Genomic DNA, 26,120 nt, shown 5'->3' with positions numbered 1-26,120 from the left:
AGCTCAATGGAATTGTAGTTTGGCTGAGAGGCATACATGATTGCAGAAAATTATTTATTTATTTATTTATTTATTTATTTATTTATTTATTTATTGAACCATTAGAATCCACAAAAGGTTGAAAAAGAGAAGATATAAGTGTTATTTGGCAAAAACACAGAATTAAATAAATGACTATAGAAGCCTGAAAAAATAATTCAAACTAAATATTTTATTACCACTACTACCAACAACAATAATAATAATAATAATAATAATAATAATAATAATAATAATAATAATAATAATAATAATAATAATAATAATAGGTTTTTATAGCCTGATAAAAAGCTGTATGTAGCCCTACTTTTCAGCAGGGCTTCATTAAAAATATTTATGTCTCAGTAAAATACACAGCAGGTCTGGAAACTAAAGACTAACTACTGGAAGTCATTCACAAATGAATAGTGTTTTTGTTTGTTTGTTTTTTTTATTCTGAAATGATACAGGTAACAAAGAAAATATGTGGTTTCTGTTCCTCTTTGATTTCTACTTAAGGTGAGACCTACTGCCCAGTTCTTCACCGCTTTTGGTCCCAACAATCCTTTGCATCATCGTGCAGGTGCAGTATGTTTCTTTATATTATTCATGTTTTTTCCTCTTTTATATTTGTAAGATTAAGGGTTACATTTTTATGCATTTTAATTGCAATACTTTAGGTATCAGCAAGTGAAATTCAAGTTGTCCTGAAAATGTTGAAAAATGAAAGACTTGATTTTTATCTATTGCATTACTTTTCCATATAAATAAAATGTATTCAGCCAAATATGTTAAATAGGTAAACTGTGTTTAAGCAGTAAAACATTTCTTGGCTCTGACTTGTGTAATTAACTAACTCATGAGATATGACAGTAGCCAGTTTAATTTTCACACTTCCACCCATCTACTGAGCAAAACTATATAATGTCAATATTATAGATAAATACATTATAATATTTTGCTTTTCTACACACAGCCATTTACAAATCCCTTTCATTTAAGTTTATATGAGACCTCATTTCTATGCGCTGTCAGGGTTTGAAATGAGTCAAATTCATTGTTTGTGTTTCACAGTAATTATGATCTCAAAGCAAAACGAGACTAAAAGAAAAAAAAACATTAGCCTCTCTCTAATTTGTTTACTTCTACATGGACAATATAGTGCAGAAAAGAACATCCAGATCTCACCTCTACCGTGTAGAAGCATAGTCCATTTCTTACTTAGTATATTGGAGAGATTCAGACATTAGTGAGAGAAAGAAAGTTCCACATACTAGTTTACATAGAAAGAAACAAGCAAATTAAAAAGATACCACAAATTAAAAGGAAAATCACATTTTAATTATCTAACAAATCTTTTTGTGTATTTAGACTCCTTACCTGCTGGAGGAAGATGGATACATATGAAAATTTCACGGAGAGCGAAAATGGAAACCTTTTTGATTATACCACTGATTACGAGGATCAAACATGCAACCAGACAAGTGTGATTGAATTTGGAGCCACATTGACTGTGTCTTTTTTCTCTTTCGTGATATTATTCAGTCTTTTTGGCAACATCCTTGTTCTTGTTATTCTGTTCAAGTACGAGAATGTCAAATCCATCACCAATACACTTATCCTGAACTTGGCTGTGTCAGATCTCCTCTTCACCTTAGGGCTACCCTTTTGGGCTTACTACTACATGCATGGATGGACATTAGGAGAGCCTGCATGCCAAGTCGTCAACTTTATTTTCTATGTTGGCTTCTACAGCAGCGGTTTCTTCCTCATCCTGATGACAATTCACCGCTACATAGCTGTCATAAATCCTCTGTCTAGCATTGTATCAACTACAGGCCCTTCTGGGATTTTCACAAGTTTCATTGTTTGGTTGATTAGTATCTTGGCAGCCAGTCCCGTCTTCATCTACATCACAGTAAAAGATGATGACGGCTCAAGTCAAACGTTCAAGAAATATTGTGGATATGGGGACTCCTTTTCTTCAAAGTTGGGAATCTATGAACAAAATGTTCTCTTTGTCCTAACAGCCTACGTGTTTGTGTTTTGCTATTCTCAGATCATTTACAGGTTGCTGCGTCCGACTGCCCAAAGAAGAAGAAACAAAACTGTCAAACTCATTTTCGTTCTTATGGTTGTCTTCTTCTTGGGGTGGGCACCTTATAATGTTGTAATGTTTTTAAGGTCATTTGCTTATGGGAACCCACCAACTACATCTGATGATTATGAAATCAAAGCAATTTGTGAACAACACATAAACATGGAATATGCCATCTCCATCACCCGACTCCCTGCCTTTTCGCATTGCTGCCTCAACCCTGTGTTTTACGTGTTTGCAGGAGTTAAATTCAAAACCCATTTAAAAAAACTGCTGCAGAACTTGGGTCATAGAAACAACAGCATCTCCAACAGAGTGAGCAGGATCACAATCACGTCTGTAACCAGCAACGAAGTATCCACGTAACTACAGAAATATACAAATTCATGGATTGGTATTTGAAAGCATGAAACCTCCATTTAAATTCAAATCAAATTTAAGTAATACTTTTTTATTTTGCAGCTCTTACATAGAGGGAAAATACAATATTTGTTTTTAATTTCAGACATAGTGGAAACTGTTTGTGCCTCTAAGATTTAACAACTGGACTTTTTTTTATTATTGAAGACTCCTCAATATGTAAATGATCCAAGCTATTACAAGCTAAACTTAAATGCTTTTAATGAGTCTTTGTCCAATCAGTCCATACTAAATATTTGTAAATGCACCTCTAATTTTTTTGTCTACTTGTACTGTGACATGTAATAGAAAAGGTTTGGAAGGGAACATGTAGTAAAATAAAATGGGTTTATTACATAAAAAAAAATTCCATCAGTTTTTATTAAGTGATTCTTTGTTAGTATTTAATCAAGCTATTAACTACTTGATGATGTTCTTAGATGGATGGAAAGTTGTTGTAATGTAAATAAGCAATGCTTGGTTTCATGTACCTGTAAACTGCTTTGTTTTAGTTTGTTCATAGTGCATTTGTACCATACATTTAGAGTATTTTGTTCATTCTGTGCTTGTACCATACATTTAGAGTATTTTGTTCATTCTGTGCTTGTACCATACATTTAGAGTATTTTGTTCATTCTGTGATGTAAACTGATGTTAGTCACCTTAACTGCACAAACGTTTGTATAAACTATGACAGAAACAAGGAAGTTGAACAAGAATGAAGCTGAATCAGAAGATTCTGTCCACCTGATGCGAAATTCCCATATACATATATACATGTGTATACTTTCTAATTATTGTATTACTGATCTCTTGTTGAAGTTCAAATTAAACAAAACTGTTGGAAATCTTGCCTCCTGTAATTTGTATTCTGAACAAGCAGATCTTATGATGATTGTTTAAACATATGATAGAATTTTTATTACATCAACACTAATTTAGTATTAAGCAGAGCAATAACATAATTATATGAATTATATTATATGAATCCTATTATATTAGGTCACTGGTCAATTTACTTTAAACACCAAGGAAGATGTTTCCTGATAGATACACCATCCCACTAGATGCCAAGTCAAAAAGTGGCTTTTTGGTATCTACCAGACCAGAACAGCTGCATATTCAGTTAAAATCCCAAAATTGTAATATGACAAATGAGACAAATAAGTAATTTAAAACTTTTTGCACTCGTCAAATTATAATAACTGACATTTATTCAGCAAAATTCAACTTAAAAATAAGCAGTACGTAGGAAAAAAGTAGAAAACCACCATAAAGGTGTAATAGCCAGGTGGACAAGTCAAAATCAGTCTTGTTCAAACTGTAGTACCTGGACCAATGGTGGTCCGCGGGCGCCCCCTAGTGGTCCTTACTGAACTCCATGTAAACGATCGTTATTTCTTGTGACGTCAGCTCAAAGTGCGACGCGTTAATCAAAGAATTGTGTTTCAAAATAATAATGGATAAGATAAGTGGTTTAAAACCGAGTCACTCAAAAGAAAAACTGAAGATATCGGTGGAAATAAACGCCAGGACAATTTATATGACCGGAGGAAGCTAATATCTGCCGAGATGTGTCGCTCACTATTCGATTCTTTTGAACGGCTCTTTGCTGGACTCAGTTAGTGAGAACTGTTCTTTTGCTTTTTTACGACTTTGCTTAATTATAATGCTCTGCTCGCACTTCAACATCTATTGTTGTTTTTATTGATTATTTAATTAAAATGTTTAAATTAAGAGCCTAATATTTCAACAGTATTATGTATGTTAGTTTATCTAATTTCTTTGTTTACTCTTTTAATTTTTTTTTTTTAGTCCATAGACGTGAATGATTAATTATTATTAATGTCTATGGTTTAGTCCAGAAGTTGTTTCTCCTGACATTTATTGGTGTATCACTGCGCTTGACGGCTGATGGTTACCATAGCAACAAATAACTGACAGCTCGTCACCTTTTTCTGTCGCAGTCCATAACTGCGTTATGTATTAGGAGCAGCTCTGTGTTTTCTTTACAAGTATTCGATTTCAACAAATGTTTTATACAAATTAAATCATACAAGATGTTTCAGGAGTAATTTTGCCATGTTCTGTATATGTTTTTAACTCTTACCGTTATGCGTGTTAGCTATGTTTAATTTTAGAACTATTAAGTGCTACTACTTTTAACTGCTGTCAACTCCTGCCAAATGTTGTAAAAAGTTACGTTATTGCTGGGGCAATTTCAAGTTAGGTGGTCCGTGAGTGTTTGCTAAATAGCTTTAGTGTTCCTCAGCCTGAAAAAAGTTTCGGAAATACTGCTTTAAAACATTTTTTCGTTTGTTTACAGCACCTTTGGATTCATTTTCAGCCACAGTGATGTTGCATTCACTGTTCAAGCTACCACGTTGGATAGTTGGACTGAAGATGGCAGCACCTGTCTGAGGTAATGTTAGTAGCGACGTCTCATTTCTTTCTCTTGTCAAAACTGGTATAGAAACAAAATATATTTTTGGAGAGATTTCTAGATAAATTCAAAACCGAGTTGGACAATGTTTGATACTTTAAGAAATGTTGGGTTTTTGTCATAAAAGTTCTTCAGACAAAGGAAATCAAGATTAAAATAATAGATAAAAACAAAAGCCAAGCAACACGTTATTAAGCAGCAAATAAAATATCATAGAAACAATGGTTAATTAAAATAAAAAGGTGTACACATTGTAGTGCAAAGTAGCAAGTAATGCAACTGAAGAAGGGCAATCTTTAACTATTAATTGGGTTTGTACAGCAAGTTGTAAGGATGAAATAAAGTCTCAAATGTAAGAAAATTTGCATTTTAAATGGAAAAGGTAGTCATTTGTTTTAGTTTTGAAAAATCATTAGTAGTCAGAATTGGTCCACAATAAAATCTGACTTAATTTGAAGCAGAAAAGGGAAGTTTTTATCATCATTTTTACTTTTTCTTTGACATGCAGATGAGAACTGGCAGTGTGTCTGTGATAAGTTTTTTTTTTTTTTTTTTTTTAAGTTTTTTGTAACTGATCTGGAATTGGGTGCTATAAAAATGAATGAATGAAATTATACTTGGTCTTTATTAGAAATCTCAAAGTCCTAAACTTGCGCTCGTGTTCCTTAGATAATCAGCAATGGACTTCCCCCCACCCCCAACAGCACAGATAAAGAAGAGGACATCTTAAATCTCATCCAAAATATGACTTGTCAGATTTCAACAATTAATGGAGCCGTATTCATCACAATCTTCATCATCAGCATCATCGTCAATGTCCTCCTCTTATGTATTCTGTTTATTTTTGAAAAACATAATCTCTTCACATATATCTTCATCATAAACCTTGTTTGTTCTGATTTGACCTTCGCTGCCTCAGTCCCCTTCTGGGCTGTCTACCACCTTCACTACATCATCTGCTGGGGTCCCTACAAGATTATACTTGTCATTCAGTCCAAAAACTGTAAAGAACTGCAGCAGATCAATTTTGCCTACAATATCTGTCGAATGCTTGCCTTTTCCCACTGTTGGATAAACACTCCTCAATGTATGCTCACTCAAAAGATATGAAACCACTTACTTCATATTTTGCGCTACCAAGTTGCTAGGACTAACAGAGAGAGAGCCGGGGGCCAGTCTTATATTCAGAATGTCAGTGCATCTCACAGTTCAGGTCTTTCAGCAACATTGCTGAAATTCAAGAGTACTGGAATATAGAATCTAGTATAATTTGGATATTACTCCAAATAGATTGGCATGAGATGGCTTACCTCTCTGAAATAGTTGGAAGTATTAACAAAGAAAAGAAAAAAAGCTTTTGGCACCAAAACTGTTTTTGCATGTGGATGCTGGGAACAAATGGATCAGAAAATTCAGTTTAACAAAATATCTGTTTTAGTGTGAAAATGATCTTAGTCAGCTTTTTGTATGTTCAACCTGTTATTTTTCGTTTTATTTCCTTTTCTTATTTTGTTTTACAAATGATGAGGAATACGTGTACTGTAAATGTGAATGATAAAACAGGACAAAAAGCAACTGCTAAAGTTATGCTGAGTTGCTGTTGCTGCTTTGGTACAAACCGGGTACAAATTAAACAACTGCTTTGTTTTTAATTTGTACCCGTTACGGATTTTGAAGTTCTTTTGTGGGTGTTCTGCTTGAGTAAAAAAAACATTTCAGCTTGAAAAACCACCATATTGTTATGCTTCTCTTTGTATTTTTCTTTAAAAAGTGGAAACTTGTTGGCCTAAAACTGTCTGTGGTGACCACTTGCAAACAGCTCTTCTTCCATGGTGATGATGTTTCTGATATTATTATTATTATTATTATTACTATTAGTATTTTCACAGTCATTAAAAAAAAAACAAAAAAAAAACTCTTTTCTCAAATCTAAAATCTAAAAGCATTGTTTGACTCCAGTGTTCTCGTTGGTTCACTTTGGCCAAAAAAGAGTTTCAAGTCTTCCCATTATTGGTTTAGCAAGCTTGCAATGACTTCTCATCTGGAAGGAAACAGGCTCTGCTGCGTAACTATTCACGTCATCAGAGAGAAACAAAACACAAAAAGAGAAGTCAGTCCAGCCAAGTTAAAACCAAGTCTGATCACCTGCCAGATTCAGTTGCAATAAATATTTTGTTTTTGTTTTGTTTTTGGGGTTGTTTTTTTTGCCCCAAAGTCCTGGTACATTTTGAGGTAGGAAGGAAACTCTTCGATTCCCAGTGAGCTTTTTTTGTGCTTCCCCAGAAAGGTGGTTAGATGAAAACTCAGAATTTGAAGTCATAAATCATTAAACTCCTGACAGAGTAGCAAACATTTAATAAAGGTTATGTCTTTAATCCTTTAATCATGACATTGATATGTTTCTAATGCAGATAGTGTACCCCTTTTCTATGTAGAAATAGATTCTAAAAGGTAAAGGTAATTTTATTTATATAGCACATTTTCAGCAACAAGGCAGTACAAAACTACTTTACAGGATTTAAAAGGAAATACAAACAAATTAACAGACCAAAAGAAAGAGCAAAAGGAGAAAAAGCTAATATTGTTGATCCAAAGTAAATAAACTAGATACTCATATTCAGGGTTGCTAGATAAGTATCCTCTGGTCTAATTTCTTTTCTGGTTTGGAAGAACAGGAGTTTAAAAAGCAGTTCCTAAGATAGTTTTTTCTGGATTCTACAGTTAGTGTTGGTCTTTTTATTCCAGTTAAGTCATTAGGAAATTGACCTTAGTGAAACTAATAGGAAACATATATATTTTTTCTTATTCAGCAACATATTTTTCATTGAATATGAAATATGATATCATAGTTTTACAACCTAAGACACATACACAGAGTTAAAAACTAAATGTCCATTACAGAAAACACATTGTTAAGATAGCACTGAGAGAAAAACTCAGTTTATTTATTAATTAAAAAACACAAATTCCGCTTTTACTTAGTTAACCATCAAAGTAAACATTGTGTCAAATTTTCCTATGCAGCATTGTTTATCTCTATGTCTGATTTTAAATGTTTTTCTCTTTTCCTTTTAAATCGCTGAGTTGTCAGATACTGTAATGTTTGGGATTTTTTTTTCCTTTCATTTTTGTTGAGTTGTTGAACTTTCACTTCCCTGTCTAAATAAAATCTTCTAGCCATTGTGATAGGCTGAGTCTTAAAAAAAATGCAGAGGCACACTTGTTTTGTCCCACATGAAACAATGTCTAAGTCCAAGACTGAGAAAATAATGTAAATATGACACATAATGATCAAAACATCACAAGCTGGAGTACTTCATACCACTGAGATAATGTGACCGATATCACCTGCATTTGTGTCTGCAATGACATTACAGTTTATGACATTAGAAACATTAAGATTTATTTCTCTTCAGCTTTTTGTTCTGAGATCATTGTTTTAGTATGATCAGGGCTTCAAGAATAAAATGTCATTCGTTTGGTGTATTTTGAGTATTTTTGACCGTTATTATTTATAGACCATTAATATTTTTACTGATTCATCATTAAATTTGAATGTATTTTGAATTATAGGTTCAGCCATAAATATTTCATCAAAAAAAAAAAAATCCCTCTGACCTGTTGTTTTTATTTCCTCATGAGATCGTTTGTGGTTTTCTTTCATGACCACAAACAATCAGCAATGGACGCCGACAGTGATTATTTACTTCTTCCAGAATGGCAGCAAATGTCACATGGATGAACCTTCCTATAAATGGGTAGACTTCAGTATGTAAAGAATGTCATCATTTTTGTCAGCGTGCCTGGAAACTCCTTCCTCTCTTGTGGTTTCTCCTGAGGAACAAAATGTGGAGGACAACATCTGACATCTTCCTTCTGCAGCTTACAGTTTCTAACCAATGCTTCATGGCAACTCTTAACTTTTCTGTGTGCAGTGCGCTCCGTGGATGGATCTTTGGCAAGTGGTCCTGTGGAGTCATCTCAGGACTTTGATTGCTGTGAGAGTCCAAAGTATCTCAGTCCTCACTGTCATGACCTATCACAGTGATGAAACGACCAAACCTCAAACTAATTTACGGTACTTCATTCCAGTATCATGGTGTGGCTGTTGAACTTTCTTTAACAAACAGGGAAGCAGAAAAGAAGAAGCATCAAACTTACGTTTGCAAAATTTCGCAAGGTTGTTTTATAAGAAAGAGGAGAGTTTTATTTTAAGATAAATAACACATTTCCCAACTTCAAAGTAAGGATGTCCAGAAATCCAAGCCTGAATCAGAAAAAAAGCAAAGCCATGGCCTTGTGGTTTAGAGATACAAATTCACAACATGAATTATTAGTTTGCTTGGTTGCTTAGATTTGCTTTATTATAGTTTAGTTTATCTGGTCAAGATAGGACCTTATTATAAGAAGCAATATTTCTTCCTTCTTTAAACTTTATTTCTGAAAACTTTTCTGTAAAAATAAAAGAAAGCTCATTTGTCTTGTAAGACATGCAATTGGGAAAAAGTAATGCAAAAAGTTCAAATAATGATTTAGATAAAATGAATTTTACTCAAATGAGATGAGACTTGGCTGATTTTGATTACCAGACTGTCGCAACGCGTTCTGCAAATAAAACTTTATCTGCTGATTGATTGAGTTGTTGAGTCATTGAGATTAGAAAGACATTTTATATGACACAAGTTATTACAAAAGGGGAGATGATTGATTGGTCAATGATTAGCTGCAAAAAATGTGTTGGATTTATAATTTGTTTTAGCTTAACTTGTGCCATTCTCATCTTATTTTCATGTGGTATGTTTAAGGATTTTAATACAGGCAAATCTGAGGGTTAAAATATGAGAAGTTAACTACAAGTAAAAAGGAATGTGAGAAAAACTATCTTTAAATACCTATTAATTAGGATTTTATAACAAGCTATATGAGAGAAACAAGCCTCGAGGGTGAAAAAAATATATTTTCAAATAGAAAAAGTGAAATTCAATTCCCATTTATTTTTGTTTTGAAACACCATAAGGGGTCAGAATGAATCAGCAGTAACATCTGACCTAATCTGAAACAGAAAGAGAGAAGTTTGACTTCTGATTTTTGCTTTTCCTTTTAAGTGTGCAGTTCAAAGCAACAGCTGGAAGTGTCTGCTGTCTGGGGTAAGTTGTTTAACACTGTTTTGTATTTATTTAAGAATTGTGTGGTTTTTTGGGGGTTTTTTTCAGAAAGATTTAACAAAAGACGCAGCAAAAAAAAACAAAAGGCTATGATGAGATAATATGCTCTGTTTTTATTATAAATTGACAAGCCCTAAATGTATGCTCATATTCCTTAGATATTCAGCAATGGACTACGACTACAACAGCACAGATGAAGATGGGTACATAGTCCAAATTGCTTGTCAGGCTTTGGACTTTTCAACCATTACTGGAGCCGTGTTCATCATAATCTTCATCGTCAGCGTCATCGGCAATGGCCTCCTCTTATGCATTCTCTTTACTTTTGAACAATTCTACCTTGTCACAAAAATCTTCATCATAAATCTTGCTTGTTCTGATTTGATCTTCGCTGCCTCAGTCCCCTTCTGGGCTGCCTACCACCTCCATCACTGGATCCTTGGGGACTTTCTGTGCAAATTCTTCATTTGGGTGCACTTCTCTGGTCTGTACAGTAGCATCTTTGTACTAACGGCAATGACAGTGGATCGTTTTTGTACTGTGGTGCTGAACATCTGGCCAAACAACAATCAGAGGAAGAAACGCTGTGCCATCGGTGCCTGTGTGGTTATCTGGGTGATCAGTATCGGTATAGCTGTGTATGATGCTTTCAAAATGGAGGTTTCTGATGATTACTACTGCGAAGTGTCTTATTCTGATGAACTTGGATATTATTTCCAAATTCCTCTGCTTCTTTTCGTCCCAATCGCCATCATTATTTTCTGCAATTGTGCCATTATATATGCTATTTTACGGTCAGCAAACAGAACAAGGCACAAAGCTCTAAGTATAGTCTTTTGCATTGTTGTGGCCTACATCATCTGCTGGGGACCCTACAACATTGTACTTCTCATTAAGGACTGGTACAGACCCAGAGACTGTGAAGAAATGGAGCGGTTGGATGTTGTCTACCATATCTGTCGAATGCTTGCCTTCTCCCATTGCTGTATGAATCCTCTGCTTTGTATGCTCACACAAAAGTTTCGAAGTCACCTGTTTTATCTTTTACGCCACAGAGTCTGTATTAACAGAGAAAGAGCCACTGACCAGGACATGGTTCATGTTCAGAATGCCAGTCCAGCTCGCATTCTGGACTGGCATCACAACAGATAACAATAGGTAATCCAAATACATCAGCTTGAATAAGAGGAACTCTCTATTTTTAAATTTATACGTGCACAAGTTTACACAAATTATATTTATGTGGTGCATCTGAAAATCAGGACTAATTATGATACACACATATAGAAAGAATGGATATTTTTTCCACACTGATTGGATTGACTCACCACGTTGAAGTGTAATGTTTCAAGCATTTTTAAATTTTATTTTTTTGGCACCAAATCTTTTTTTGCATGTTGGGTCTGTGGATCATAAATTTTTATTTTTTTATTTTATTTTATTTTTTTCAAAATAACAAAATTCATTGTGATGATAATGTTAGTCACTTTTGTACGTTCAACTTTGTTATTTTCTTCTTTTTGATTTGCGTTTTACAAATGATCAGGACTACATGATGTAAATGCAGTGCTGTCAGGGCAATACCAAGCACCACTCTAATGTTGAGGAATAATAAATTTAAAAAATAGTTTTATATTTTTTTTACTTTTTTTCTGTAGGATTTTCAATCATTTTAAGCTGCTGTTTAATTGAGTTATGTTAAATTTTGTTATTAGTGATTGAGCTTAGTCTGTTTGTTTTGCCCATTTTATGGTTTTGTGTTTTTGAGTAAATAAAACATTTTTGCTTGAAAAAAAAAAGCATCTTGTCCTGTTTACTCAAAAACAGGAAGAACTATTCTTCTTTGTAGTGTTTCTTGAGTAAGTGGGAAAAGGCTCACAGAAAACTGGGATTAAAAAGTCTTTAATGACGACTTCCACACACCTTTTCTCCCATATATTAAGAATACATGTATATTTGGATGACTTCTTATGTGCTATGCTTACAATAAGTGATATCTGAATTATGGGGATATGTTTCAAAGTGTCTTTTATGTGCGTAATCAAATTTGTATCTATTTTACAGTAAAAACGCAACAACAGCAACAAAAACACCCATCAAAGTTTTTGGAATTGGTTAAATTCTGGACTTTTTTTTAATCGTGATAGTGGATTATTTGCAAACATAATTAAAAAAAACTAAAGCGTAAATATATTAAACTTATTTTCTTTGTTCCTGCCTCCAAAAAGGTCAAATAAATCAAATGGCTTCTCTTTTGAAGAAGTTTGCAGTGATGTAGAATGAAAAGGTGATTAAATTGAATTTATTTTATTTGTTTAAACAAAATATGAAGTGAAAATCAACAGTTTTCCATGTTCAATAATTTTGGTTTTAAATTCCTCCTGATGAATTTGTTTTTATTTTGCCTATTTTATGAAGCTGTCAGACACATGCTCCTTATTTATTACACACAGCAGGCTACACCTTCTTTGAAATATATTTTTTGTAAATACGTAAGCTGACAATGAGGGAAGTAGAACTCACAAATTAAGTAAGCCGATTGTGAAAGTTTTGCAAGACCTTTTTATAAGAAGAAGGAAGATACAAGAGGAAAGTTTTATATTGCAAAAGAAACTAACTTTTTCTCACATGATGAACAAATTAAATTATTCATCACTTCCTCTTGGCGAATGTTTTAGTCATTTCTTCAATACTGTGGTGAATAAATTAACCCACACGGGGGCAACAAAAAGGGATGAAAGGGACTTCTAGTAAAGGACTGTGATCACAATTTCTTTTCACAGTGTTAAATTACATGACTTTTGATTAGTCATCTCAGAGTTTCAGAGTTGTATTATGAGACACACATCCTGATGTTGTGCAATGCATAGAAATTGTACTTTAAAAAGCACAATGTTGTCGGTGCCATATTTCACTGTGTAAGTAGAAATCTTTTGGTTGATGCCCAATGGAGCTAGATTTAAGAACTGCAACCCAAATTCTGCACATTTGGGCTGATCAATGACCATGAAAGCCAAATCTGGATTTTTCTTACGAAGACAGATTTCTGTCTTTCGACTTCTGTCAATCCTGCTCCTTAGTTTAATTAGACACAGTGAATTTCTGTCATTATGTTAATTCATTGGCAACCTCCTCCAGCCAGTTTCTGAAATGTGTTTTTCAATGATTTCTGAGAAATGTCCTCTTTTTTGACTTTGATGCTGTTGTTGTCACGCATTGTTTACAGTTATTGATTGTGATTGTATGTAGTAATAATAATAATAATAACAATAATAATAATAATAATAATAATAATAATAATAATAATAATAATAATAATAATACAGTGGAACTTTTTGCACCTGTGTCCTGATAACTTTGTACCTTAGCTAAAAGTGAATCAGATTCAGTGTAAACTCAGGAAGACTGAATGCTGATAAGTGGTTTGAAGGTGCCATAGCCAAGTATTAATGAAAGGTTGTCTGCCTTTATGCAAATTGATTATTGCAGGATTTTATTGTTTAAACATTCCCCACCAACAGATTTGCTTGTTTCTTATTTTAACTGTTTAAAATATATATCATTATCATAATGGTCTCAGTAATAACAATAATAATGCTACTAAAAAGTCCCTAAAATGTACCTTTTAACAAATTGTAGACTACTCTATGCAGCTCTATTTCTGTGTCAGAAACAATCTTTTTTACCATTGGATATCATTTGTTCGGGTTTTTTTTTTTTTTTACATTTGTACAAAGTTAGTTGTAATTCTACAACTTCTTATCTTCTTGTAATTTCTTGTCAGAAAGTCTACAACAGAACAATATGTACATTATCTAGAAGTATCATTTTCTTGATCCTCTACAATGCATTTCTCTGGAGTCCTGTCAGTATACTCAAACTTGGCCCCGATGGCTCAACGTCTGGGGGCGGGTGGGTCCGGAGAGGAGAGCTCAGGGACAGCTCAGTGGGTCTCTGTAACAGCAGCCACATCTCTGGGGCTAGATTAAGCTTAATTAACTAAACCATCCAGCATGCTTGAATGAATGGATAGAAGTCAAGGGCAGAGCAGTCACAGGAGTGCTCGCACATTCTCTGGCAAGAAAGAGCTTTGTGTTGGATTTTAACTGGATGTGTAAAATTTGACACTCTTAGCTGTTCAAAGCCATGTTTAAGGCCAAGTACAATAAAGAGGCTTGTTCTGCCTTAACTGCATTGATCGATGAACGACTGAAAGCATCACTTCGAGGTTTTTCTGTATTGGAAAAAGTGTTCATGCATTGGTTTTTCACATTATGCAGAGCTATTTTATTTAATGAGATCTAATGTAGCAGAACCAAGTCACAAAAGTGCATGTATTGTATAGAGTGAGACATGTAGATTTCAGAATTTTGGGACAGGAAAAAACAAACGAAAAAAAAACAACATTTATATTACTTTGTCCTTTCTCTGATGCCACTACATAACATCTCCAAATTAGTAAATTTGAGTCCAACTGTGTATAATTTAATCTCAGTATAATTCCAACTTTTTTAAGAAGGCCTCAGAGATTGATCAGTGATCAAACAGCATCATGAAGACCAAAGAACTCTGCACACCACCCTGAATACACTTGGTAAATATGGTGATGGCCAAATCATGCTGGAAATACATTTTTGAAACAAGGACAGCTACAAACTGTGAAAACGTCCAAGGGTTGTTAATACTTACATTTTAAAGGTACATTACATTTAAATATTTTAATAAAAGGAACTGATTTAACTGGTTAAACTCCATAACATCAGAGATCAGAGAGAACGAGTCAAACTTGAAATGTACACAGAGATCCTGCTTACAGACAATTTCAAAGCATCCCACTTCTTTTGAGCCAGTGCATTCTTAACTCCGAGTTCATTTTCTCAGCAAATGATGATGTTGTTCACTTGTCTTTTTAGCCACAAGCAAAACAGCTGTTGTTGTTTTCTTATGTAGTCGGTGCTACTAGCCTTCCATGCCCTTAAAATTCCTGCCATTCCCTTGTTTTCTCCCAGGCAAGTCGCACATCGATATCTCCCCCTTTAATTTCAGTTATCTGTAACGATAATTACTCTGACCATATGTGAATTTAATTGATGCCTTTCCAATGTGTGAAATGTGTGTGCGTAACTCTGTTCATGTCGCTAATAAAGTCTTATTGCTTGTTAATCTGGACTGTCAGGAAAACGCATGCAAATCGATTAAGTGTGCCAGTTCTATCCTTCCCAACAACTGTTTTGTTCAATAAATATTGACAACTTAATCCTCATGCGGCAAATGCTGACATGTATGTCGTTTCATTAATGCAACTAATGTTGATATTCTCATCCAAGTTTGTTATGGGACATTTAAAACAAAAACAAACAAAATGGAGAAGAAACACAAATTAATCACAAACATAAATGCAAAAAAAAAACACTGAAAAAATACAAAATTTTGCTCAAACATGATCTTAATACAAAATCATATTTAAAAACTTTAAAAAAGGAACTTGATTTAACCCCTGCAATACTGCTCTCTTCCACTAGAGGGCATCTTCTACTGGACTAAAGCAGTTCTTGGATTTTGATATCACAGTTCCGTCTTATTGCACATACTCTAACAAAGCTGACAAGAAGTTATTGGTCCATACACATATATGTTCTCTGATGTGAATTTTATGAACACGTTTTTGGGCTCCTGGTGCGTTTTAGACACAAACCATGAAGAACAACTGCAACCTGTCTCGGATATATCTTAGGGTCATCCTCCCCTTTTTACCTGCTGTTGTCAGATAGGGAAAAAAAAAGCACAGTGATTAACTACCGTGGAGACTTAATTAAGAAATCAAACATCTGGATATTCAGACTGAGCTTTGCTGCATCAGTTAAAAAGTAGCCATTTGATGTATCAAACAGTGCGGCCTGATGTTTTGCTTAAATTTTTCCCATCTGGCTTGTTTTCTCGCTAAACTTTATCCAGAATTTTTTTTTTAGGTCTGTACCATTCTTCCATCCATAAGTATTTCATTCCAGTTCATTGCTTTGCAAATCCTTAAAAAATGTATTAATTTATGCAAAATAAGGTCTAAATCTTGAGGCTTAGAGTCTTAAAGTTTTACGAAATTACCTTACATTTTGTCAAGGTTTTAATCTGACAAATGAGCCTCATCTGAATATATATGTTCTTGATACATTTAATGTAATTTTGTAATGATAACTGGCTCAGCTTTCATGACACTACTGAGTTTTGATTGCACTGAAGCAATTATCAATTAAAATGACTGGATAATATTGTGGTTTGTTAATAATTTATTGAATTACTGTACAAGTTTCCTAAGCTCATAAAATTACACCGACTGAAATGAATAAATGAAAGAAGGTAAATATTTACTGACCTCTTCAGTGTTCTCCATGTTTAAAATGAAGTCATTTCAGATCAGGTCAAGTATTTTCTTCTCTGTTAGAAGAAAATACTTGATAAATACTTGATATACTAAGGATCAGAGATCATAAGGTGGTGTCCAGTTTCATTGACTAAAACTATTTGCTTTAAATGTTAAAACTGCAAATTGAAAATCACTGGTGCTCTTTATGTTCAGTCTGGTTCTGGATCAGAATCTGCACAGACTGATTGTGTTTCTTGGTTTTGTGGTTTGTGTTAACACATTGATAACAGTTCTTTAAAATACCGTAAACTTTAAAATGCAAGTCAACACTGATCATATCTCATGTTTCCTTCCACTGGCACACATTCAGTGTGTGTTGTTGCATCCAGCTTGTGTTAAACCTTCAGCGGCCAGGTGAATATTGCCCTCCAGGACTGGTCTTCTGCCATTCCCAGCACACTCAGTGTTACTAACTGGGTGAATGACAGAATACCACGCACATGAGCCAGGAACTGCACCTGCGTTGCCCCAAATGTCCTCCAGATGGGAAAGTGTCTGTTGATATTTTAAAGGATACGTATACAGTCATTTAGCGGAATGAAAAGTTTATATTGTTGTTTTGCAAAAGAAAGCTTCTCAGAGAGACAACAACAGACACAATGGCCACTATATTTATGATGATTTCACATCAGCCAATTAAATATCTCTATTCAGTCAAGAGAAAATGTTTGGGATGAGGGTCCAAATGTTCTGTTCAGACTTAGCCTAAACATTGACATTGGAAATTAGTCTCAGATAGCATGTTTAATCAATAATCACTACCTTCAAATCATATTTATGCATCTTCAGACATCTTTATGTAGGCAGCCAGAGGCAACAGAAGACAACTAAGCAGCTGCTTGGTCCCACAAGAGACATTTGAATGTCAGAATTCTCAAACGTATATTTTTGGAATAAATAATATATCACTAACATTCATACAAATGGGTCAGTTTTCTTCCTCAAACACTCTGCTTTGCCAGAATAAATTTATAATTCTAGAAGCTTGCAATTTCTCTAAAAGTGAAAGTTTAAACATTTAACTCTGCTCTGTGATTAAATTTCTTACCTTGAAGTCTGAAGCTATAATGCTGGTCATGAAAGACGGTGAGGTAAAGTATGAATTTTCAACCAGATTTTACGGGTTGGTTGGATGGAAGACTATGATGGTACTTCAATTTTATTTTGTCATTTTAACTAAATTTTGCTCAAGATTTACTTATGCCTCACAATTGTGCTCAAGTTATTTGCTCCTTGTTTTGCATCAGGAATATCTAAGGCTAGAAGGCCAACCAGAGGTTCAGAGCAGTTTGTTGCATTTATACAGCATCACTAATTGTGTTGCTATTCATTCACACCAACCAAACAGATGAATTATCAGAGCATGCAGTCTAAATGTTAAAAATCATGTTGCAAACTGCAGGTCTCTTAAGTTTTGAAAGAGATGACTGTCCTATTTAAATATCAGTTTGCGTCTGTTGATGACCTTTGATCTTTGTGCGAACCTAAATACCTAGATGTTGTTGTTTCAGCCCCACTGTGGGACAATAAAAGATACATCTATTCCATTTTACTATACCTACAGTGAAATTGAATTAAGGGTCATACGAGGTCTGACAACAGTGCCTCAGTCTTGTCTTGAATGGCAAATCCAATCAGGGCTTTTGTTTTATTTAAAAATAAATAAGCAAACGAAAAACAAATGTTATCAAAAAAAAAGAAAGAAAAAAGTCAGGCCTCCATTAATTCCATGCCACACCAATGCATGCTCGACGTGTTTCCTGAACACCTCAGAGAGCCTTTTACATCTTGGCATGGTGACACAATACACTTGTCAAGCTGGCAAAGGTTTAAATGAGAGAGAGAGACTGTCTCTATAAAACCTTCACTCTGGCAACGGCTAAGACTTTGTTGGTTTAAATATCTGATATTTAGACTAATTTATTTTTCCCTTCATGTGTTTGGTTTCTTTATTTGAGTAAAATAATGGCATAATTCCACAATTAAAACCAAGACATCAGAAGAATAAAGAATGAAGGTGTCAAAAATGTGGAAACAATCTCCAAAGCATGTCTCTTTGTGCATTATTTAACTATTGCAGTTGTTGTTATATTTAACATTAAAACATAGAGAGATATACCTGTAGTTGTAACTGAGCCACACAATGAGCTCCAAAGTTGTGTAAAGAAAATTAACTGTGATTTATAGAAGTATGTATAAAATTTATGTCTGAACTTTAAAAAGTTTTGAAACCTGAAAGCCAATGAAAACCAAAAAGCAAAGTTTCTCTGAAAAGGTCAGTGTTAAATTAGATGAGCACATCTAATGTTATCCACATTTGTATGACCTACACAATCCTGGAACTGTGTAGGCCACACTGCCGACTTGACAGCTGGCGGCGCGCCATCCACACGACGAAAAGCTGCAAGTGATATATGGAAAGCTGAGTGGAAGGATGAAGTATGAGCTTCAAAGAAGTTTTGAGTGGAAATACTTCACAGTAGATTGATATATGTTTTTCTAGGGTCATTAATTAATTTGTTTAAATGACTGATCATTACCCCTCAGGTTTGCAGAAACCTGAGGGGTAATTTTGTGGGTTTCTTTAGCTGCAAGTCGCAGCAATCAAATTTAACTGAAATAAACATTTGATCTTCTGTATGTGCAATCAATGTATATATTTGTATGAGTTTACTCCTAAAGTTTCAGCTATCCCAATTTTAATACTCTTGATGAAATGTTTAAATAAGCATATACTACATTCTGCATCTCCGTCTACATTCCAACACACAGAGCCTAAAGTAACATACCTGTGACATACCCCTTTATTAAAATGGCTATTATACTGAAAAATAAAAACATTTTAATCTCGGATCTTGGATCTCAGCACCTGGACCCCTTCCCACTGAGCTCGTGTCCTGCACACCCCACGTTTTGGCTTGTCCGTTCTTATCCTCGGGCTGCACCAGCTGCCGTCTACCTCCGACCTCACTCCAAGCTCCTAGCACGTTTTCCTCTGGTCGTCTTGTCAATCCCGTTCCTCGTTTGTGTCTGCTCTCCCTTCTTCTTCGGCTCAACTTTCCGAAAAAGGTGAACAGGAGTGATTCTCAATAGCACCGTGCATGACTAATGGTGGAAACATGTTAAAATCATTGCAGAAATGTCCTTGGGAAGACAAATGAATTTTCAGCAGAATAATTAACTTAATTAACAAATTTGCATGCATATTCATCAGGGCCATTGAAGTCTTTCCAGCTCAGCTTGATGAACGTTGCTGTGTAATAACCAGCTCATTTACATTCTGCCATCCACTGCCATTTGTGTGGATTACTGAGAAAAGGCAAAGTGTGTGTATGTGTGTGTAGATGGTGTGAGAGCTGCGTTCTATGTGCATACACACTGCCTTCTTTCCTTTAACATGTCATACAAAAGCTTGATGAATTAATTTGACATATAGTTTTGTTGTATACACTCCTTTCCATTTGTCCCAGCTGCCCTTGCTTTTGCACACTGATGAATAAAGAGTTCACACACACAGTCATATCCATACACACATACCTTGCAGGAATGCAACCGATCCAGGGCTGAATTTATGTCTGTGCTTGTGCGCCAAACCCATATCTCTTTGCATCCCAGTCCCCCAGCCCCCATCTCTCTGGTGGGCAGTTCTTGGCACCGATCCTGAGTCGTAAACCCTCCTGGGCTGCCAGACTGCGAGCTGTTAAAAACCACGAGGCCCTCCGTACCCCCTCCCCGTCTCTGCAGGGCAATCTTTAAAGGCAGCAAGGTGTGACGGCACAGACTGGCAGCTTGGCAGCGATGCCCGAGGATACCAACGTTCCGTCAGCCGTGAACGGGCACCATCACATGGGCTCGCCTAACTAATATGCTCATCGTACATGTGCCTTTCTCATGCCTCATCTGGGCCGGCGAGAGACAAAGGAATTCATTAAAAAAAATTCACAGAGTTGTTTTGTGATTTTGTTGGGATGTAGTTAATTGGGAATTTCACACAAGCTAAGACAACTGAAGGAGAGAGCATCCAAATGAGTTTAGAAAAGTTAATTACACTCACTTGGCTGTGTGTACATATACACACACGCACATACACAAGTGTGTGCCCTTGGTCTGGCAGGGGAGGCAACAACAGGGAAATTTGACAACATGCCTTAATACCATGCCTCTCCTTTATTCAGGTGACATGAAGAAAACAAAACTAAGGTATCTCTGTTGAAAACTATCATTTGGATGAACAAGATACTACCACGAAGGCGCACAAATATTCCAGTATCTCCATAAAAAGTGCAGAAAACAGTATCGAAAATAGGACAACATTTTGAAATGAACAAATAACTTGCAGTCGTGTCAAGTCCACTGATGGCAGCAGATGGTTTGGCAATGAGGTGGACAGCAAGTGGAAAATTGGACATTTCAAATTCTTCTCTCAATAAGGTTCAAGTTGACACTTTCTTGTGCTAAACTATTGTAACCCTTACTGATATTTCCTGTACTGATGCTGCGGTTTTAATGCATAAATAATTTTGTGTTTATTAAGTTCTAAAATAAATATCCACCTTGTTTATTGTAACAATGATAATGTGTGATATATAACACAGTCTAATATCAGATAGTTTTACATTGTTTTGTAAATGCATCTGTTTTCCTCAATTTGGGCAAAAACAGTTAACAATACAATTAATTATCATTTTATAAATCAGTTATAAATCATCAGTAAACAACTGTAAAGTAGATAAATTACATTTTCCATATATTGATTTGACTATACATTGTAGCGACTTATAACTAGTTTATCACCACTTGATCATGTAACTGGTTTGATGAGTAATTTTAGTCATTTATGGGGTGAAGCCTATTGTGAAGTTTCAATTGAAAAAAAAAAGCAAAAACATGTTGATTTCAGAATCTTAAAAGCAATGCTGCTCATTAAAAAAACGGTAACAGTCGCATTAACTGATCTGTTTAAAACCCATATATGATAAATAAGCTGTTAAAAGTCAGTTATAAAACCCTCTTCATACATTCATACTGGTACTTTTAACTGGTCTGACACTCACTAACTGATACACTGTAAGTTTTTATTACTGTTTTGTTAGGCTCTTATGACTTGCATTATAACTGTATTTAGGTAGTTAAAGTGAATCTTATAACAGTGTTATAAGTTCTGCAAAATAAACTAAAAAACATTATTTAATATTAAAAGTAATTACAATCAAAGCTGAAAGACAGTACACCAAGAACAAAAAATGTCCTTCATAAATTATTTAAATGTTAAAACTAATACATACTGGAAATGAGTTGAAGAGAAGCTTCCACTGAGAGTCAATTTTCCACTGGTTACGGTATAAATAACTGTAAAATTGAATTTTCACACCCGTTTTTTGTCTAAGGAAGTACAAATCAAACAGTGCACAGATTTACATACAATAACTGAGACTATAAACTAAAAATACAAAAAAAGGAAACAAAAAATTATTAAACATAGCAACTAAAAGTGTTGCTTTAAAATCCACACCTCCTAAACTATTGCATTTTATCCCACACAATGAGATGTAAAACACAGAAAGAAACTAACTTGTTCTGATTTGCTTTTGTCTTTTGTGAGCTCCGTTTTAATTGACTTTTGTTTTCTCCCTTGCGCTTGCCATGTAATATTTCCACCAGCTTTAAAAAGCAACGCCAAGCGAAATGCTTTCACAGCTTTTACTGAATCAATATGTTCCTCTGTACAAAGCTTCTCAAATTGTAGTTATCACATCTGAAGAAAATAACAAAATCACCTGACATGTAAAAAACTTGTGATATCGAGCATACTTTGGCTCTGCGATGCTTTCCCCTACGTTTTTTTTTTCCTGCAGACATATGTGTGACACTTGAAGCTGTTATATTAGCTTGAAGTGTGAAAGAAAGCGGTTACAGTAATATCTTTCACTTGAGAGATGTGACGAGGAAATGGTTTTTCTGATAACTGGCAACTTCAGACCTTGTCCGACACAACACATCTTGTGTTCCAAGTCGATAAATTAACTTCTCCAGAAATATGATAATGAAACATGTGCCGTAAAACTAGTTTATTGAGAGACTCACTGTAATGTAATTACACATTCTACTCATAAAAGCACATTTACTGTGTTTTCTTGCCTGACCCTTTTTGTTATGAAGTGTCCATCGATGCAAAACGACCACCAACCACAAATGGACCATTAAACTGACCTTCATATAAAAATCAAACGACTGTCATCACACTGATGGGGGAGTTTACACAAAACGCAGGCCGTTTCCCTTCAGTGAGAGTGTAAAAAACACACATCAAATGCTTTGTTTCATGATCTTCTTTTCTGAACTTGCAGCTTTCACATGAGAAAATAGATCTATGAAAAGTCTGATCGTAGAGCATGAAAAGCTGTGTTTTGCTTGAATGGAAAAATACTTCTGTCTGCAAACTGGCTTTGCTGGCCTGCTATTGATGTTGTTGCACTTTACTCAGAGTTAACCTGATCTGTCATAAACACATCTATTTTACCCGAGACAAAACACCTGAATGATCCCTTCAGCAACTTGGATTCTTGTCTTTGCATCCAATATCCATATCAGCCTGGAAACTTGAGAAAATAAAGTCTTGTCACTCTTTCATAACCCTTTTTTTTTAGTTAGAAGGGTGCTGCATTTGAAGAAGCCACCATTTGATGGTGCAATTGATGGGAAAGTTCTGAAGAAAGTCCTGAAGCCTCAGAGGAATTTGATTACCTCCATCCATTATCTGCACAGTGAGCAATTGCGAGGCTCACCATCTGTCATCCGTTTCATTTGCATCGTCAACACCTGCCCTGCCTGTTTATGCCTTCACATTTTTTATAAGCTGCCTTTCATGGCGGGGAAGAAATGTTGACTTTTCCTTCTAAATATATTAATTGCAAAAGTTCAAAGAACGTATTGGGAGACAAACAACTTGGTTTATGTTTAATAGAATTTGGATAGTCTTCTTTTGATTTCTGTTGATTAAAAGTTTAATTTACACTGCCCACAAATAGACAGACAGACAGATAGATGTAGCAATTTATCTCCTTCAGTAAACTCTGACCAGCTTTTCCTGCCTCTGCTGAAGAAAATCACCCACACAGTACGACACCGTTACCACCATGTTTCACTGCTGATGGAGCGGTCAGGTTGATGTGCGCAAGACCAACATTTCCTCATGTTTGCTGTGTGTGGACATTGTTTCTCCTTCACAGCATAACTTAAGAATTTCATATTAAAGGAAAACATTTATATATATGAATTAGATAGATATTTTTCACTACTATTTATTAGTCATATATTGTGCTGCACTCACTCCTTCCTCTCTCCCCCTCTCCCTTCCTCCCAGCCTCCTCAGTCCTCCCCCATCCATCCTCCCCGTCTCCCATATCCCCAGGTGGTGCCGACGGCTGCGGGGCCCATTAGCGACAGAATTCCTGCCTCCAGCAGGCCATGCGTGTCCCGAGTGACACATTTTTGGACCGGCACCAAAAATCCAACCCTCCGCAGACAGCTCACTTCTCCACGCAGTCACCACAGTCTGTGCTTGTGTGCGTGTGTGTGTGCGTGTGTGCATGTGTGTAAAAAAGAGAGAAAGGCCTTGCTAGCACAGCATGAGTCCCACAGGAAATGCTTGAAAGGCAGTATGGGACAGATTGGTGAAGGGACAGAATGGTCTAGAATACTAAAAAGAAAAACTGCAAGATATTCCACAGCAGTGAGAACATATATCCATGCCATCACTCTCCTGCCAGGTTGGGACATTTGTTATAGCCATAACCTCCACAATGCCCACCCCCCCACCCACCATTGTGCATCGGCATGCCTTCCCACACAAACTGCGTAGATGTAGTCTCTTTCACTACAAAGATTTAATTGGAGTTTGCTGATCCACATTGTTGTTTGGCAATGCTCCTTGCCAGCTGATGCGTGTGTACCAAGTTTTACTTTGCAAACACCTCCTGTTCAGCGAAGAGAGTGACTTTAAAACTCGATTTTTATTAATTTTACATCAATCAAATACAGTGAATAGTGTTACTGCAGTGATAACCTCATCTGGGATGATGTACATGTGAAAAAATTGAGGTTTGATCAAGATTCTTAATCATTGGGAGGAGTGATTATGGAACAATATTTTATGAGTTAAGAGCAAGAAGTAATCCCTTTTTAGGAGAGATATTATGAATGGTTTCTTTCTTCATACTAATAGATAGTTAATTATGTACTTAATGACTCCTCACAAAGCAGTATATAATTAGTCTGGATGAGCCAAGAAAGTTCCTACTTGTTCCTACATGTTTAATGCTGGTGATTTCTCATTTTCAAATTAGACTGTGGATGATGGTGGTTTAAGACTGCCCACATTATATATCAATCTATCTATAGATCTGTCTATCACTGTGATATGCAGGTTCCCATCCCTTTTTTTTTTTAAATGACAGGCTTCCCCTAAACAAACTTGAGCACATTGCTTATTGTTGCTTTTTCAGAAGGGACAGGGAAGTCAAAAGTTAATAGGAAAGAAAAATGAAGGTAAATACAGATCCACCCTGTTACAGGCAGCTAAACGCTTAACATGTTTACCTTCCAGTCAAACGCCACCAAAAGATAGACAGAGCGACAATGAAGTGGTTTAACCAAAGCATATGTTAGAATGACTCAAAGTTCAGAGCTCAATCCAATTTAAAATTTTAGGTAAGTCTTGAAAATTGAGGCTCACGGATTCTCTTTGTCTGATCTGAATGAACTTTTGCTAATATGAAAAAAGGAGAAGACATAAATGTTAGTTTTTGTGTCTAGCTCAGGGCTGTGCATCTCTCTGTGCAACTTAGTTTAGGGTTTGCACAGTGTGACAATGTGACAAGACAAATCAACAAAACTATACTATCTTGCTGAATATGCCTGATTATTAAAAGATCATCCTTGCACAAACTGGTATTGTCTATTAGTGTTAGCACACTTATAAAACCTGACTCACAATGAACAAAAAAAAAACTGAGGCTTAGAGCAAAGCTGTAAAACCTTTCAGGCTGCAGATGTAATTAACAGTCAAACAGTAACTCATCAGTGGATAGAAAAATGCATTTTCTATTTCATGGACAATAAATCATCAAGTTAGCTTAGAATGTTTAATAAAATTTTTGTCTATAATTGATCAAATTTGGAAATACGCTTTAAACTAGCACCGGTATCACTTCTGAACATTAACTGTAATGACAGTGACAGAGTGTTGAAAATGCTCCTTCTTCTGAGACCTGGAGAAATTGATAACAAAAAACATGAAGGAGGTGTTAAAAGTCATGTTCTCTGTAAATCTATAAGGCCGTTTATCATTAAAGAAGGTGATGACATGTGTAACCATTTTAGCACAAGTTTTTCTAAAAGACAGCAACAAAGTTGCTCACCACTTTTGGAGCTTCTGGTCCAAGACAAGTCCAAACCTGAGGTCACAGGAGGACCTATGCATTCACAGAATGCTGCTTTCTCAAATGTGCAATATACTACTTTATTCTTAGGCAGTGTGTGTATCATTATCACTGGCACCATCTCTACCTAGCTATT

The 26,120-nt window shown here is 35.3% G+C and overlaps 2 protein-coding genes across 2 annotated transcripts; both read left to right on the top strand.

Moving 5' to 3' along the window:
- The first annotated feature begins 407 nt into the window (after positions 1-407).
- On the top strand, positions 408-3,363 carry LOC106904408 (chemokine XC receptor 1-like). Its single transcript, XM_014968742.2, has 2 exons — positions 408-601; positions 1,390-3,363. The coding sequence occupies exon 2, from the start codon at positions 1,412-1,414 to the stop codon at positions 2,480-2,482; it is 1,071 nt and encodes a 356-aa protein (XP_014824228.1). The 5' UTR covers positions 408-601; positions 1,390-1,411; the 3' UTR covers positions 2,483-3,363.
- Positions 3,364-9,998: 6,635 nt separating this feature from the next.
- On the top strand, positions 9,999-12,789 carry xcr1b.2 (chemokine (C motif) receptor 1b, duplicate 2). Its single transcript, XM_014968743.2, has 2 exons — positions 9,999-10,105; positions 10,282-12,789. Exon 2 carries the CDS (start codon positions 10,292-10,294, stop codon positions 11,273-11,275), a length of 984 nt encoding a protein of 327 aa, XP_014824229.2. The 5' UTR covers positions 9,999-10,105; positions 10,282-10,291; the 3' UTR covers positions 11,276-12,789.
- The last annotated feature ends 13,331 nt before the right edge of the window (positions 12,790-26,120 follow it).

The sequence above is a fragment of the Poecilia mexicana genome, unplaced genomic scaffold (assembly GCF_051168715.1).
Source record: "Poecilia mexicana isolate PSO_F unplaced genomic scaffold, ASM5116871v1 scaffold_17, whole genome shotgun sequence".
Classification (NCBI taxonomy): Eukaryota; Metazoa; Chordata; class Actinopteri; order Cyprinodontiformes; family Poeciliidae; genus Poecilia; species Poecilia mexicana.
This window is presented reverse-complemented; position numbering and strand designations above follow the sequence as displayed.